Source organism: Mangifera indica, chromosome 9, assembly GCF_011075055.1.
Source record: "Mangifera indica cultivar Alphonso chromosome 9, CATAS_Mindica_2.1, whole genome shotgun sequence".
NCBI lineage: Eukaryota > Viridiplantae > Streptophyta > Magnoliopsida > Sapindales > Anacardiaceae > Mangifera > Mangifera indica.
Window position 1 is genome coordinate 16672606 of NC_058145.1, and position 17257 is coordinate 16689862.

Genomic DNA, 17257 nt, shown 5'->3' on the forward strand with positions numbered 1-17257 from the left:
GTAACTCAGTTTAACGAGGTTTGCTGATTTAAAAGCTGTTAAAACTTCACTTGGATTGGCCCAAGACCAAATTTTTAATGAATTATAATTAACCCAATACTAATTGTTGATTTAGTGAATAAATAAAACACACCAAATTTTTATTTACTTTGTAAAAAAGTAATTTATATAAATGAAAATCCATAGTTTTTTCCTTCTTTAGAATATAAAAAAGATTCAACACAACAACCACATTGCAACAAAAAACATATATATATTCCAAGGCATAGTTCATCATTTCAGCCAACCCGGAATCTTTTGAAGTCTGCAAATTCTCTATCTTTTATGAATTAACAAAGTGATTGAATCCCTAACCTGTCTTCCCAACAAATATTCCAGGCAAGAAAGATGACCCAAAGAGGTTCAAAATGGAACTCTTTGTGGAGTCTTCCCTGGGCAAAAACTTCTAGTGTAAGAGCCCACTCAACTACCACACCCAATTCATACTATTATTTTTATTCAATCCCAAGAAAGTGGAGGAAAAAAAAGAAAATTGCATGATTACAAATGAAGGGCCCTACATATTTCTAAATAATACAAAACTTGCAAGGACTGCAATCCAGTGGGTGTTCTCTCTTTCCATTGTGCTACATGATAAGATACAAGTAATGGAACCTGTCAAAAAATGTCTCATTCAGAAAATAACCAAAAAAATTTGATATAAATGTAGGGATGGGGTAGGGACAAGGATCTTGACCACCCAATTTCAGTTTCATTAAAAACCTAGCTTCATGTTTCTTATGAAGCCACCCATTAGACCAGTAATGCCATAGACCTTAACTGGCAAAAAGTTTCAATTGGTTCATAGTGAAACTTATTTTAGTTTGGCATATATATGAATAGAAAGACAAATGTAAATTTACCGAGCTGGAAAATTTGACATTAATCCACAAACACGATTAGATATCCAAATCATTGTCAGGGTCCTTGTCTGAATCTGGCATCTCATCATCTGAATCAAGAAATATATTATCTGACTCTTGTCAGGGCTCTCATCTGTTTGCAAACTCTGGGTGGAAACAAGTGTCTTCTGATTTTTGCTCTCATTGACAAACCTTCGACCATCATAAATTTCAAAAACCTGAACTGAAACAACCAAGAGATACTATAGACCTTTTCTGAAACCATAGAACAATGATGAAAAGATAGCATCAGAACAAACATATATCAGGCAAAACAAAAACTTCAGATATTTCTGAAAGTAGAATGCCTTTCATTTATATACATTTGCACACCAGAAGTGCATATCAGATTATCCAACAGAAGATTAGAGAACCTGACCATTAGGTTTTCATTTTTTGATGGCTAATCATTTGTGAATTGATAATATCATACTGGCATTGAAAAACAAATCCTTTTTCAATTTAAAAGAAAATCCAGTCCATACAATCAAACATTAATAAAATGCCTAGACTAACAGACCGGGACTTTACAAGATTAATAGTGCTAACAACAGATCAATAGAAAACAAAATCGTGTATATACCATGGGTACAAAGGTCGCTTATAAGGCCTGCAACTGATGTGATAGCTGCATGTCTTGACATTTCACTTAACTGGCAAAAATTTTGGGATTCTATTACAATTAAGTAACCAAGGGGTATGGAAAAAATGTAGAAACCAACATCATATTGTAAAACACGCACAGAAAAACTGAGACATATCAACATAGAAAAAAGCTTGACGTATCAGTCAAACTCCACAATGATAAATCTTCTTCTTCTTACAAATTTCAAATTTAGAAGAACCTTAAAAATTAAGCCAAAATCAATCAACAACCAACTTTTACAGGACAATGATAAATATCACAGGTGAAATGAACCTTTCAAGTCAGTATAAAAAAATTTGCAATTAAAATTTGCAGTATCACCAAATTCACCCTAGATAGTGTGATCTTGTGTGTAAAATTTTAAATTGACTTTTTCACTAAAAAGAACTGCAAACTTCCCCAGATATTTTAGAAGGAAATCAATTAAAAAGAAGAAAAGAAGTAGTGAAATGTAAGCTCCCTAAAATCATCAATTTTAAAGAAGAGACATGAGGCAATTTCAACTCGAAGATCAAAGAATATTACTAGATTATGTGATTGGGTTTAAAAAATCATTAAAATAAAAAAGGATGCAATCTCATATTATCTTTAATAAATTCTAATATGATTATAGGAATTTCAAGCATAACTAAATAAACTATAAGTGTTTTTTTTTTTTTTTTTAAATCTAGAAATCCCTTATCTTTCATACTTGATTACTAGGTTCTAAATTGAGGATACTTCCAACCCTACAAACTTGGTAACCAGTACACTTACAGGATGCAATGTCCTACAGGATCTGAGTCCTTGAACTCTAGTTGAAAGGCGTGGGCTTATTGTCGTATTAGCTTTTGAAGTAATGGGGCAAGTTTAATTGATTATTTGCCTATTTACTAACTTATGAAAAATGAGCTGTCCCTATCTTACTGACCATATGAATGTGTCTTATAACTAATGAATTTTTCAGCTGCTTTAATAGAAAAACTTCCACTCCATTCTAAAATGGTATCACCCTTCAGCAGCAAGTCCAGCAACTTTTTTTTTACTGTGTTAAACTATGAACCATGTGACATATATTGTTATCTCAAAATCATCAAACTGACAGCAAATAAGTATAAATCAAGAGGTTTTCATGGGTTCCAAAGTCATGTGAGCAAGCCCATTTTGCCTAAAAGAGCCAATAAAAAAGCACTGTATTAGTACATCTTTTAACACTTCTGAATTGAATAAAAGGTGACAAATTTCTTCCCACTGCTCTAGAAAAACACCATTGAAGAAAATCCTTATCCACAAATTTTGCTAAATGGTTGCACCTAAAAGAAAGGGCCAACTTGTATACAATCTCCTAATATCTTTACTTCTTTTAATCATTTAATTTATGAATAAGAAACAGAATATGCTACCCTCATATTGTCTACCTTGTTTTGGCTATGTGGATCCCTCAAAGTTTATTGCATTTATCAGGAAGATTCGTAGAAACAACTCAAGAAAGGGATATGACAAATAATTACCCCATCAAAATCCAATAATTTATTCTTGGTCTGTGTTAGATACTCAATAGGAAGCTTCAGCATATAACTACAGAACATAATATTTCTCGAGGTAAACTTAAATTTAAATTGCATTGTCATGCAAACAACACAGGAAAAAACTGAATGTCCAATGTATAAAACAAATCAGAATGAACTAGAAAGCTCACTTGAAGTTAAATAAATTCAGGAATCACAAGAAGCCTAATCAACATTTAAACGATATTTACAAATATGGGAACAGAATTACCAAGTCAATGGCAAAAGAGAAACGACCTTTCCCTTGTCAACCAATCCTGCAACCACAAACAAAAACTTTCAAAAAGAAAGCCCAAGAACCCAAATTTTTATCTTCATCAATATAGATTCAATTATCTAAAGTGAACTTCACACTTACAAACAATAAAAAACAGAAAAAGAAAAAGAAAAAACAATACCTTTACCCAATTCAATAATTGAAGAGAACAACTTATCTAAATCTCTGACACCCTTACAGAAAGTAGACAAAGCTGAAGCTTCCTGGGAAAGATCCTCAATGTTTAACTGAACTTTCCAACCAAGCGGATCCGTATAACAATCCAATCTCTGAACCCTGTTAACAAAATATGAATTCAAAGTTCCCCACAACATCAATAAAGCAACCAAATGCTAATAACTACCATATATATATTCATTTTAAACTTTAAAAAGAATACCAACGAGTATAGAAATACCTTAAATTGTTAAGATGGCTTAAAGAAGTCTATAATGTATCCAAAGTCCTGAAATATCGTGGGTATTTCATATGCAAAAAATAGAAATGGAATAAAAAAATTTATTAATCTGCATAAAATAGTGGAATTAATCACCATTTATGAGCCATAGTGACATCAATTCCTCTTTTCTTCAAAAAATCCACGTAAAACCGCGGACTCCTACAAAAAGCAACAATCACAAGACCTCTGCATTTTTACATAAAGAAAGAATGACGAATTGAAATTTCGCAGTTTTGTAACGAGACTGAACAAAAAAGAAGACAGAAAACGTATTCCGAGGGGTAGAATGGAAGAGACCGTGACCGAGATTTTCCCGCCAAAACATGGTTGGAGAGCTGAGGGAAGGCCAGAGTGAGCACGTAAGTGAAGACATCGAGACCGAATGGGAAGTTATGGAATCCTTAATAGTGAGAGCAGGTGCGTGTTCTCATTCTAAACCTCCGTCACGAAGTGTTCTGCAGATAACGTCGGCCATAGTTTGCGTCTCTCCGATAACAGTTACGGTTAGTAACCAAAACAAAAAAGGCCAAACGACGATGTCGGCGCCAAGTTTAGTTGGATGTCTGTCACACCCGCAAGGTTTAAAAACTCAAAGTCCCACCTATTAACCAAATGAGATTAAAATTTTTTATTAAAAATAGGGTAAAATCATTATTTTACTAATAATATTAAAAAATATAAAATTTATTTTTTTTTAATTTTAAAATTAATATTTCATATTTTTTTATTTTTTAACTTTAAAAAATCATATTTTTTCCTCAAAATCTTATAATTTTTTTCTCCTCTGACCATTATCTCCAATGATCTAGAAAGGATGACGACGAAGCCCCTTTATCGATAAAAAGATCTGAGTTATAGATCTCTTTATCTCCAGTGAAGAAATTGTAAATTTCTTCGTTTTTTATGAAGAGATTTCATATCTTTTTAACGATGTCATTTTAAGATAAAAATGAGAGATCATTGGTGTTGAATACGGTAACCAAAAAGGTGAAAAAAATTTGAGGAAAATATGATTTTTTTAAAGTTAAAAAACTTTAAATAGAAGTGAAATTGTTAATTTTTAAAATTTATGAGAAAAATATAATAAATTTTATATTTTTTAATATTATTAATAAAATAATAATTTTACCTCTACCTCTAATAAAAAATTTTAACTATAATTATATTATGGGTGAAAATTTAAATTTTTTAAATTTTGTGAATATGAGTTTAAGAATGCAAATAAACTTAGGTGAGATATAGTCCTTTGGCTAACAAAAAATCCAAATTTTGAAAATAATTGAGGGATTTTGCAAAAAGAGGCTCCAGGTTTTCAATAACTATCTTGTTGATTTGAAATTGAGAGTAGTTTTGTATAATCAAATCGATTATTACCTTATTATATACCTTATATAACGCAAAATAATAGATTAAATGTCTCTTGCAATCAATTATGCAAGTACATTCATGGATTGGTAACTACATATTATTATATAATTAATAAAATTATACATACAAATAATATATACAAATGTATGTATAAAGAATAATATGTTATTATATGATTAAAACTTTATTTTATGTATAAGAATGAAATACTATTTTCCACCAAAGTCTTAATACAAAAACAAATATACACTCACAAAAGATAAAAAAATCTAAACACCCTTTTAGGAACCGACTTCTGTTAAAATTTTATGTTAAAAATAAGAGTAAAATTATCATTTTGCCTTTAAACCGTAAAAATTTATATCATTTCCCCTCTTAGATGACGAATAATCTTTGTCTCTTTGTTTGACCAAGATGGTTCATCTCAATCAGCAATGCTTCCACAGTTTGAAGGTTGATAGCAGAAAAAGATCGTGTTAAAAAGGGTAAAGGACAGTAGGAATTTTCTCTAGTCACCAGAGAAAAAAGAAAAAAACTTAGAGAAAAAATTGAATTTTTCAAAACTTAATCTTAGGAGAAATTGTTATTTTTTAAAATTAAGAGAAAAAATAACATAAATTTTTAAGATTTAGTGGTAAAATAATAATTTTACTCTTGTCTTTAACAAAAAATTATAATAAAAGTTAATTCATGGATGAATATTTGGATGTATAATTTTTTGTGGGAGTGTATTTATCTTTGTATTAAAATTTAGGTGGGATACAGTCCTTTAACCTATCTATAATTTAGAACAACCCAACAATATAATAACATCTCATTGTTTATATACATAACATTACTCTTATATAGTTTGATATTACTTTAATTTAAAATCATTCGCACACCAATGTTTTTTTTTTTTTTACACCTATTCTTAGAGTAGTAGTGTTTTGTGCACTTCTAATATATATATTGATTTAGATATTAATAATAATAGATTATCATATGCTTATAAATAAAGGAACATTCATTCTTATAGTGACATATCATCATTAGTATTTAAATTATTTATGATGTTTTTTTTTTAAATTTGTGTGATTAATTTAAATCATGACTCTTTAATAGTATCGATGAATACTTTAAAGTTAAAAAGAAAGTAAACAATTATTTTTTAATTTCCATTTTAGGATTATAGAATCGTAATTAAGTAATTTTAAATTAAGAATAAAGATATCACCCAATAAAATAATAACATATCATTATTAATAATTAAATTAAATACTTATCTATTAATAAACATAATTATACTATTAATTGAAAAAAATAATTTAACGTCAACTTATAAAAAATATCCATCATTATTTAATTGTTAAATTATATAATAATATTAATACTAAATTTGTTACTATATTAATTGTAAATAGTTTTTTATATAGAAAATATTTTTTGAATTTCTTATAAAATTGTAAAATTTTAAAATTATGTTCATTTGCAGAAGCTCATAAATTCCTAGTAAATTATGGAGAAAAATTATTTAATCAATTCATCGTGTGAAAAACAATCTTAATCTCTTGAAAATAAAAATTTCAATATTTTAAGAAATTGACTCGAAATAAGGCAAACTTGAGAGTCAATTTTTTTAATTAAAGATTAATTGTGGTTAAATGATTACTAATTCTGAAAAGGTTGCTTTTCACGGGAAACCGCTGTCTCTTAAAAAGGACACGAGTGCCTTTGCGTGGGTTGCGGTTGCTTGACGTGGGCTCGTCCACGCGGCCATGTCCATGCCCGTGAGGCCATGCCCCACTTCACTTGCATAATTAATTTCACAAATCAAAATTACTTCTTAATTAACTAATCGATATCATAATAATAATGCAACGAATCAGGTCCTGCCACGTGTAGAAATCAACGGATATCTCCTTCACCTATTTATGATGGGACCCATTAAAGTAACTGTCCAACTTAACGGCCATAAACGAAAAACCAAAAATCGTCACCGTTAAAACGAGAAATCCAATATTTTTTTAGATAATTCTGAAAAAAATTTAAAAGAAAATTTGAAATTTTAATTTCAAATCTTGAAATAAAATAAAGACTAAAAAATAAAATTCCTTACAAGATAATAATAATTAATTTTAAAAAATGAAAGAAAGAAGAAGGGAACTGTACAGTGAGACAGAGCGAGCCCGCCGTATCGAATCAATCGTTTATTGAATTCAATTCCATTCCATATCCAACTTTCTGTTTCTATCTCTTTCCCTCTCTCTCTCTCGTTGCACCTTCCATTTCTATAAAAACCAGCAATGTCACCCGCAGCCCTTTATTGTGATTATTATTATCATTCACACACATCTTCACAGCGAAGCCACCCATTTACTCAACGCTCTGTTTTGTTCGGCTTTTACTCTAGGCCATGGACTCCAATTTCAACTCCAAGCCACTTCTTAGGCTCACCTGTTCGGTTCAGAACTACGATTGGGGCCGACCTGGCCGTGACTCGCTCGTTGCCAGGCTGTATGGGTTGAATTCTGGCGGAGAAGTTGAGTTGGACAGGTGTTATGCCGAGTTCTGGATGGGAACTCACAAGTCGGGTCCCTCCTTTGTGGTCAAAAGTGGGTTGGAGAACGGGAATGAGAATGGGGATGAGAGTGGTAGTTTAAAATCTTGGATTTTAAAGAATCCTAATGTGCTTGGTGATAAGGTTTTGCTCAACTGGGGTTGTCATCTACCATTCTTATTCAAGGTTAAATTAAATTTTACTTGCTTTTTCTTATTTTAAATGTGGGTGTTTTTGTGTTGTTGCTGGCACTATTTCTGGTGAAGTAAAATTGTACTTTTGGTGAACGATATTGTTTAATTTGTGATTGAAAATTAAGATGACAATTGATTTGTTTGAATGGATCATTGGGAAATCTGTGTGTGAATTCAGGAATTTGATTTGTTTGAAACTGAATTGGCGAGGAATGGCTTCTAATAGTTGATAATCAAAAGCTTTACTGGATCAAAAATGGTGCATACTTATTTGAACTGTTCTTTAAGCTGACGTCACCTATATTTCTTCTAAAAAAATATGTACTTTCGAGGGTCTACTCCCTGTTCGTCTCATTCTCATTTTCTTTAAAGTTATGCATCGCTATTTGTGTTGGCCTTTTTAACTGCTTTGAAAAGGAGAATATATTCCAATATCTAAAATGTTCCATTCTTCTTCTTTTCCTTTTCCTTTTTTTTTTTTTTGTGTGCTGCTAATTATTCTCATATATCCGAAATCAACGAAGAAAAAGAAATCCTGATAGTGAGTGATGGTTTTGTGAAGCTTAAAAAACTTAAAAAATTAATATGTTCTATTTCCAACTATGATTGGGCCTAAACATGCCATGAATTAATATGTTCTATTTCCGGCTATGATTGGGCCTAAATATGCCATGACTTAAAATTTGCCAGGCGGTTTAGGTTGGATTATAGATAAGAAATTGGGTTACAAAAGTCTTGCTCATGACTATGGACCATCTTGTATGGTTCAAAGCATTTGTGAGAATTGTGAGGTACCAGTAAGTGACATTCTGAAATTGTGGCTATCAAAAAATATAATGTGGTTTGCAATAATGTTTTAGTTGAGTAGGGATGTGATCTCCTTTTTAATACAAGGTATAAAAATATGCTTGTGGCGTAAGTTAAGTCTGTATTTATTTCTTCGAGACTTTAGAAATTACTGAACATTTAGAAATTTTTTATGATGCATGGTTGGTGTTTTTTTTCAACTTTTTGTTTTTGGTTGATTTACATCTTTGAATTTCGTAAACCAAAGTTACCAAACATGCAAATTGAAGAATTCTTTCTCTACCTATATATGATCCTCAAACCTGTGTTTATAAAGCAATTCTTTGTATAATTCGTGGTTGTAGAAGATTTTCGATATTTGATGTCAGTTTGGCTGGTTATGTAAGTTTCTATCTTATTCACTTCTGTTTCTGATTTTCCATGATTTTTAATTCTGTAATTCAGTTAGGACCTTAATCTGATTTTCATTGTTTGCTTTGTGTTAGGTGCTTTCAGTTGCAAAACCATTATCAATACAGGCTCATCCAGATAAGGAATTGGCACAGGCATTGCACAAGTTGATGCCACATGTTTACAAGGATGACAATCACAAGCCTGAAATGGCTTTGGCAATAACAGAGTTTGAGGCCCTTTGTAGTTTCATTAGTCTTCAGGTAATGTAACATTATCAGATTCATTTACACTGGGATTCCTGCAAATGCATGCTAAGTGAACAAGTCATTCCTATAATTTGCTTTTGATTGTTCTATGATGAATAAAGCAAAGAATAAAAGAGGAAAAGATGTAGTTAAAACCTGACTGCTATTACTCACCACAGGATGTTTAAAAAATGTGGTGTTTTTAATGGACAATTCTTAGAAATGATTCAATTTAGGCCTTTTAAATTTGTTTCTTACTAATTTTGATGCCTTCATCCCAATGCCTGTTTAGCACTGTACCTGGACTTCTGTGCATATTATGTAGGTTCCTGAAACTTGTGTTTTTATCTGCTAGGGGACTGTGTTAATATAGTAGGGTTCACACAACTGTGACAGACTGGTATTTTATGAAGGGATCCCTTTTATTTCACTTGATCACTTTGATGGGATTACACAAACTACTACATATTTATATTTCAAGAAGGAATTTCCTTTTATTGTTAATTGAGTGGAGGAAAGGGATATTATTCCCAGATTCTCAGAAATTGAGACTTTATGTTCTTAATGGTGTTAGATGTATCCTTGTGTAATTTATGTGGGGTTGTGTAAAATGAGGTTTTTACCTTTCTCTGAGCTAGATTGCTTATGTACGCACATTATGATGTATGGAATTCATCGTTGTTTATATTTCTTCGGCTATTTTATTATCTAGGGGATCAAGAGTGTGGTGCAAAATGTTCCAGAGATTGTGGAATTGGTTGACAGGGGAGCTGCAAGCCAAGTTTTACATATCAATGAGCAGGATGGGGAGGAGAATTTTAAATATGTTATGCATTCAGTTTTCACCCAGCTCATGACAGCTACCAAAGAAAGGACAGCAAAAGCAATATCTAATCTTAAAATTCGCCTGCATGAGGAAAGTAAGGTTAGTTGAAGGTTTTCATGTCAATTTTGAATACTTATTTTATGTATGTTGTGGCAAGTTTTTGTCATTGCTTCATGTTATTGATTTATGTTCATTTTCTTATAGATAGATTTACAATAAGGAAAACTTCCCCTTTTAGTTATTATTTTGATGTTTGAGTAAATATTAATTAAAATGTCAAGAGGAGAAAAAAGGAATCTTCCCCCCTTTTTCCATTTCTCCTTTTTCAGTTCTTCCCTAGGGGTTGCTTCTGCCAGATTTATGAACATTTTGCTTTGTTAATTTCTATATATATATATGTGTGTCTGTGAAATTTTGTTGGGTAGCTTTCTTTATCATATTATTTCATGGTCATCTTTTTGAGTTTTGACCATGGCTCCATGATAACTTCTTTTTCTGTTTGCATTAGGTGAGATCCTTGACTGAGAAGGAGCAGCTGGTATTGCGGTTGGAGAAGCAATATCCAGGTGATATTGGTGTCCTATCAGCCTTCTTTTTTAACTATGTAAAGCTTAAGCCTGGGGAAGCACTTTATCTTGGGGCAAATGAACCCCATGCATATATTTCCGGTGAATGTGTTGAGTGCATGGCGTCTTCAGATAATGTTATCCGGGCTGGTCTTACTCCTAAGGACCGAGACATTCAAGTTCTTTGTTCCATGCTCACATACAAACTGGTAAAGAATTTCTGTATTTCATATTTATATATTCAATCTTCTTTTTGGGAGGAAATTCTAATTATTGAAAAAAATCATATTGATAGATTTAGATCGGGGACTTTGTACATTAAATTGATGAATGACAAAGATAGGAATGACTTCTTCCACAACCAAAAACTTATTTGTCTTTAACCTTTTTCTGTTCTAGGGCTCCCCTGAAATCCTGAAAGGATTTCCTTTGAGTCCCTACATAACAAGATACCTCCCACCTTTTGATGAATTCGAGGTCGACTGCTGCATTCTTCCCCGGGGTGCTTCAGCAATATTTCCAGCAGTCTCAGGTCCTTCAATTTTTTTGGTGACAATTGGTAAGGGAACAATGCATACGACATCACAAATTGATGCAGTGACAGAAGGAAATGTATTGTTTGCTCCTGCAAACACACAGATAAGTATAACAGCTTCATCAGAATTGCAGCTGTATAGGGCTGGGGTGAACAGCAGGTTCCTCCAAACCGTATGAGTATAGAATGGTAGCTTATTCAAAAGTAATATTAGTCAGTGAGATAAAGTCTTAGGATTAAGATTTGTACCTCATTACAAAGTAATGCAAGCTGGTTGTCCAATTCTTTTATTTCTTTTCCGATTATGTTGTTTCAACCTTATTGTTACGCACTGGGTAAGCAAAACTCTGCTGGAAGTCTGTAAGGAAGACGTGGGACCTCTGTTGGCAAAAATGTTTAGCATTAAAATTATGCAGGAAAGATGAAAAACTAAGGGTGGATTCAAACCAAACCCAAACAAGGATCAGCTTCAATCAGATTGAACTAATCTCAAATCTTGAACAGTGACTTCGAGTTCAAACTCGCATGTCCCGAATTCACACCAAATGAAAACTTTACATATGTTGTTGGGCAAAACTGTTTACAATATCATAATCAAAGCCTCACAGTGCTTTCATAGCCTCTCAACTTCAAATGGTAGGCTAATGACAATAGGTGTTGTTATCATCGCTATATAAATTAGTCAAGTCATTTTCTTGGTCAAGCCCTCAGACAAAGTGTCAAATTGCTTGGGAGAATGAAATGAAAATCCAGTGGGCAATCACATGATCAATCTTAAGTATCAGATTCCGAAACTGTGAGTTTGAGCTCAAACAATCTTGTTCCTGTAAAAGATATAAAAAACGAATCTGAGTCATGATTGGCAGTACTTTAAAAATGCAAGAGGATAGTAAGTACCACCAATTCTTTATCTGCAACGTAAGGAGACACGAATGGTCATCACAACCAATCGAGCATATTGTTTCACACTAAACAAATAAATTTCAATTGTACGCAAAGGTATGAGGTCCTTCCAGCTCAACAATTTGCAATACAGTTTGAAATATAAATAATTTTAATCTGTCCTATTTTGGGGAAAAAAAAAAAAAAAAGGTCTCACACCAAACTTATCAGTCAAAATTTTTAGTACCCTAGTCAAAGCAATTGTAGAGCTCAATTAAGTAACAATGCAAAACATTAACACCATCCTCATCTCTTCAGGCCTCTGTAATAGGATATTCAAAAACAACATCTTTGCCAGTAAGCTTCCTGTAAACTCCAGAGAATGTCTCCAACTTGTACTCAGTGTTGTTCCTCTCCTTGGGATCCAAGAAAATCTGATATTTGAGAAAAAATAAAATCAAAATAAAATGACTTCAAGTAGGAGAAAACAAAATGCTTTAATGACAGATGGTTTAAAGAACCTTGATGATTTTGGAGCCATCAAGACGGTATCTGACACGTTTCCCAACAATCTCTGCTGGATAAACTACATCCTCGAGGATGGCATCATGGACAGCTGTGAGTGTGCGGGAGCGAGGTCGCTGAACAGCAGAGCCTTTCTTTGGTGGCCTTGATATCCTTCGGGTAGCAATCATAACAACATCCTGAAGCACAGTTATGACCTATGTGAAACATGTATGATGACCAATTTTTTTAAATCTGAAAACTTTATTAAACTAGCTACATAACTTTTGAAGATAAGTTTCAGAAACTTTCACATTAAGGGAAAATGGTAATACAAATACAAAAACAATGGATGGAATGAGCTTACATTGCCACAATTGCCTTTAACAGATTATTCAGCCACCAAAATGGAAAATCCCAGAAAATTTCAACATTCAAATAAGGAGAAGATGAGGACAATACCTTTCCACTGAATTTTTTCTCCAGCTCTCTAACAAGACGGAGATGAATCTTACGGTAAGCCTTCCTCAATCTATAAGGAACATAAACAACAATGGCTTTGCGGTTTCCAGAAACATCCATTTGACTGCAGTCAGAGAAGAAGTCTTCAGGACATATAATAGAATAAAAGAAGTATCCAAAAACATGCATGCAATAATTTCCCTACATTGCTTGGTTAATGAAAAGATCTTTCAAGTCACTTTTCAACTCCTGGTTGGTATTCTCCAAATCAAACAAAGCCTGCAGATACATCAAACATTAATATTCTACATCACTGGGGACAAGAAATCAACTTAACTAGGAAGTAATTTAAACAACCAACCTGTGCAACTGTCTCTTCAAATTCAGTGGGCTCAGCATCCTTGTCTTTCTGGATTTTCTTTTTGGTGGTGAACATCTTGAATGATCTGATTAGTAAAAACTTCAGTTAGATCTAATATATAAGCAGGAATAAACCCTTTAAATTCAGTAAAGGCTCTAACCATCAATAGACATTATAATTTGATTAAAGATATTATCCAGACATCATTTTTATGAGTAGCTGTCCATCTTAAGAAGGCCTAATGTTAGTGTGCATCCACTAAAACATAAATTGCATAAGCATATTGTACGGACCCATTGTAGGCAGTGAAGTGTTCATGAATGATGAATGGCTTATTAAAATGACATAATGCTTAATAATATATTTTAATTATAAAGTTTTGACACAAATTTGAATCACAAACATAAGAAAAAACACCAAGATATTTCTCACGTAAAACTCAAGTATTCAAAAATTGATTTACCAAGAGGACAATGCCTACTTGTTATGGAGTGTTTATAAAACTCATACACATGTTTAATTGTCATATGGTACCATTCATACTGCCAACAACCAAATTACTGTTAACAAGAATATTCAAAGAACAATTCTATAAACTCAAAATGTAGTTGCTTTTAACGAGGTCATAGCTATAAAAAAAATAATGAACTTCAAAATTTCTATCACAAAAACACATTTTTCAAAACCAAGAAAGATGATAATAATGATAACAATACACAACAAATCTAACTAGTGCAACTCAGTGACTAGCTATAAAAGATGTAGCAACATAGACTAAACGAACAATTGCATATAAAATTAAAACAATCCAGCAAACAATAGTTTGAATATTCACTAAAATTAGGGTAGTTCCCTCCGGCAGAATCAGGGAAGAAATATCATATTAGTGTGGTTTTGTAATTCTATTCGAAAAATAATAATATTCCATCCCAGTAATCTCCAGAGTTATTAAAATATATTGGAGAGAAAATAGAAAACAATCATATTTTCTTAATCTTACTCTGCGTACTGAGGCTCGAACGGTTGACAAATTGGCATTGCGAATGTAATACAAGTGAAAAGCACAACAAAATTAATAGAACCAAATAGATAAACACAAAAATGAACTAAACCATCCAACGACACTACTTGATCACTACAACTTAAACAAATATTTAAAAAAAAATTGCTAAAAACCTAATACAAAATAATAGAATTCACATACAACTCAACTGCACACTACGTAAAACAAAACGACCCATTTGGTTTTTCAACAAATACAAAGCACAACTTTTGTCAACAATCCTAACAATAACACAACAATACAAGAAAAGTGTAGGAAACACAGTTAATGAAAAGGATTACCAAGCAGTGAAGCAAAGGAGGGTCTCTGTATCTGTACGGATTGAGTAAATCCTACCTGTTGCAGCTGCTGCTTCGCCTGCTTAAAAGAGGGGGTGGGGCGAACTGGATAGGAGGGTTTAATAGGCCGGGAGAAAATGGACTTAAAATGTTGCCCTAGAATTGGACGGTTCAGATAAAATGAGAGAGTTCGTACTAGATGTTCACCGTCGATTTTCACATAATGTTTTAATTTATGTTGTTTGGTTACAAGAAGAATTTCAGACCGCAATAGTAATAAGGTCGTTCAATGCTTAAAATTAAAAAAATATATATATTTTTTATAATTGTAATTTAATGAGCAAAGTATTTTTCCACGAATATTTAAAAATAAATAATAATAAAATTACCCGCATTTTATTAAATATATAAATATATATATTTTTATATGATTTAAAGATTTTATATTGAGAATAAATTAATACTTAATTATATGATGATATATATAAATATATATATAATTATATACTTAAAGTAAGTATATATAATACTACTCTAATACAATAGTCTGAATGAATTTCTCCAACTAGAAAACTCTCCAACCACGGACACAAATAGAATTAATTTGGTTTGAATTGACATTTAATTAGATTTGTATTAAAGTTTCAATTTGATGTTTTGATTTGAATACAATTGAATTCTCTTATAAAGATATTATTTATCTGGTTGACATTACCATTTATTTTATTGTTGTTATTATTTATTTTATCGGTATAATTATTCACGTAGCTCAAACCATGGATTTAAAAACCGGATCGGACCGGACGGTTCAACCGGCTGGACCGTGAACCGGCACTGTAGACAGATACGGTAGAAGATAAAACCGTTTTAAATTTGAAATCGGATTAGACCGTGATCGAACCGCCGGTTCACATTTGAACCGCGGTCCAACTCGGTTTGCTAGGTTCCTGGTTCACGGTTTCATACAAAATAAATCTTTAATGTTTTTTCTTCTTCCTTGCTCCAGACGTAGAGGGAGAGTTGCTGCAGGCAACAATTTACTTTGCTGCTCAGAAATTCAAAGTCCACTCACTGATCTTTTGCCGACGACGATGACGATGACGATGCTGAGGGTGTCCGTTTCAATCGCAGGCTCACAATTCGCATCGAGAATAAACCCAATTCACAGTGAAAAGAAAAGGCATACAGACAGAGAGAGAGAGCACCTTCTGTGAAAATTTTGAAAGCAAATTACATGGCGTCAGAGAAGAAGTTTAATTGGTAGCAAGTCTTCGAGTGGAAGTGATGGTCTGAGCACATTAATTTTGATAGAATTCTCAGAACCCTAACTTGACCGGTTTAACCTTTTAAATTAACAACAATTACAACAATAGCCATGAATTGAAAACCTAATTATATGATATAATAAACATATACATATTTATTTGCATAACATAAAATTTAGTATGTAAAATATATATAATTACATATAATTTTTTTTAGATTATTACATAAAACTAGAATTCCGGTCTAATCAACCGATCCAAACGGTCCGACCGGTTCAACCAGAACCAGTACTTAAAACGGTTTTTACTCCGGTCCGGTTTTAAAAATCTTGGCTCAAACCGAATATTTAACATGAGCCAACGCATCTTTGAGATCCGCTTGGCTCGAATCCGGCACACGACTTCAGGGCCTTTCTCCGATGAACAATTGAACATCAAGTCATGGGCAACTAGACAAAGTAATCCAGGGAAAGAAGGAAAAGGATATGCTTACAAAGGCGTCAGCAACAGCTGTGGCACCCAGAAAAAGAGCTTCAACAGAAGATTTTGCCACCAAGGATCTGGAAATGATGCATTGAGAGCTTCCTCAGGTCAAACAAAGGCATCCTTGAACTTTCTTTCATAAATTCCTGATAACTTCAAGAAAGCAAGTCAAAGAAAGGGTGTAAAAGACTTGTAAGAACAGCAGTAACTAAATAATCCTGGAGGGCAAAAAACAATGAGAGCTTCCTCATGTCAAACAAAGGCATCCTTGAACTTTCTTTCATAAACTCCTGATAACTTCAAGAAAGCAAGTCAAAGAAAGGGTGTAAAAGACTTGTCAGAACAGCATTAACTAAATAATCCTGGAGGGTAAAAAACAAAGAACATAGGTTCCATAACCGGTTAAAGAAGAGATTAATATATGAGAACATTAACAAGCCACTGAAAAATGTTTACAATGATGAATGAAACTTGAATCAGAATCAATAAAATTTAAAAGAAAGGGGAGAACTCTCAAATATAAGTAAATTTCATATTGAGATTATCAAATATCATTATCAAGCTTATACTTTGTACTCAAATTGATTTGGCATAAAATTTTCGGCTACTATAAGAACTCTGTAAATTTTCATATTT

General features: G+C 32.4%; 2 protein-coding genes and 1 pseudogene across 3 annotated transcripts; 1 reads left to right on the forward strand and 2 right to left on the reverse strand.

Moving 5' to 3' along the window:
* Window positions 1–233: 233 nt before the first annotated feature.
* LOC123225327 lies at window positions 234–4419 on the reverse strand (annotated as a pseudogene).
* A 2941-nt stretch (window positions 4420–7360) lies between these two features.
* Window positions 7361–11605, forward strand: LOC123225842 (mannose-6-phosphate isomerase 1-like). 2 transcript variants are annotated; one of them, XM_044650143.1, is made up of 5 exons: window positions 7361–7943; window positions 9244–9411; window positions 10109–10321; window positions 10731–10997; window positions 11084–11325. In XM_044650143.1, the coding sequence occupies exons 1-5, from the start codon at window positions 7614–7616 to the stop codon at window positions 11087–11089; spliced, it is 984 nt and encodes a 327-aa protein (XP_044506078.1). In that variant the 5' UTR covers window positions 7361–7613; the 3' UTR covers window positions 11090–11325. The 2 variants fall into 2 exon arrangements, with proteins under 2 accessions (XP_044506078.1, XP_044506077.1); XM_044650142.1 differs by having other exon boundaries at window positions 7363–7943; window positions 11188–11605.
* A 605-nt stretch (window positions 11606–12210) lies between these two features.
* Window positions 12211–15028, reverse strand: LOC123225843 (40S ribosomal protein S7). Its single transcript, XM_044650144.1, has 6 exons — window positions 14877–15028; window positions 13533–13617; window positions 13377–13450; window positions 13172–13295; window positions 12727–12909; window positions 12211–12639 (listed from the first exon to the last, which is right to left on the reverse strand). The coding sequence occupies exons 2-6, from the start codon at window positions 13605–13607 to the stop codon at window positions 12520–12522; spliced, it is 576 nt and encodes a 191-aa protein (XP_044506079.1). The 5' UTR covers window positions 13608–13617; window positions 14877–15028; the 3' UTR covers window positions 12211–12519.
* Between the last annotated feature and the right edge of the window lie 2229 nt (window positions 15029–17257).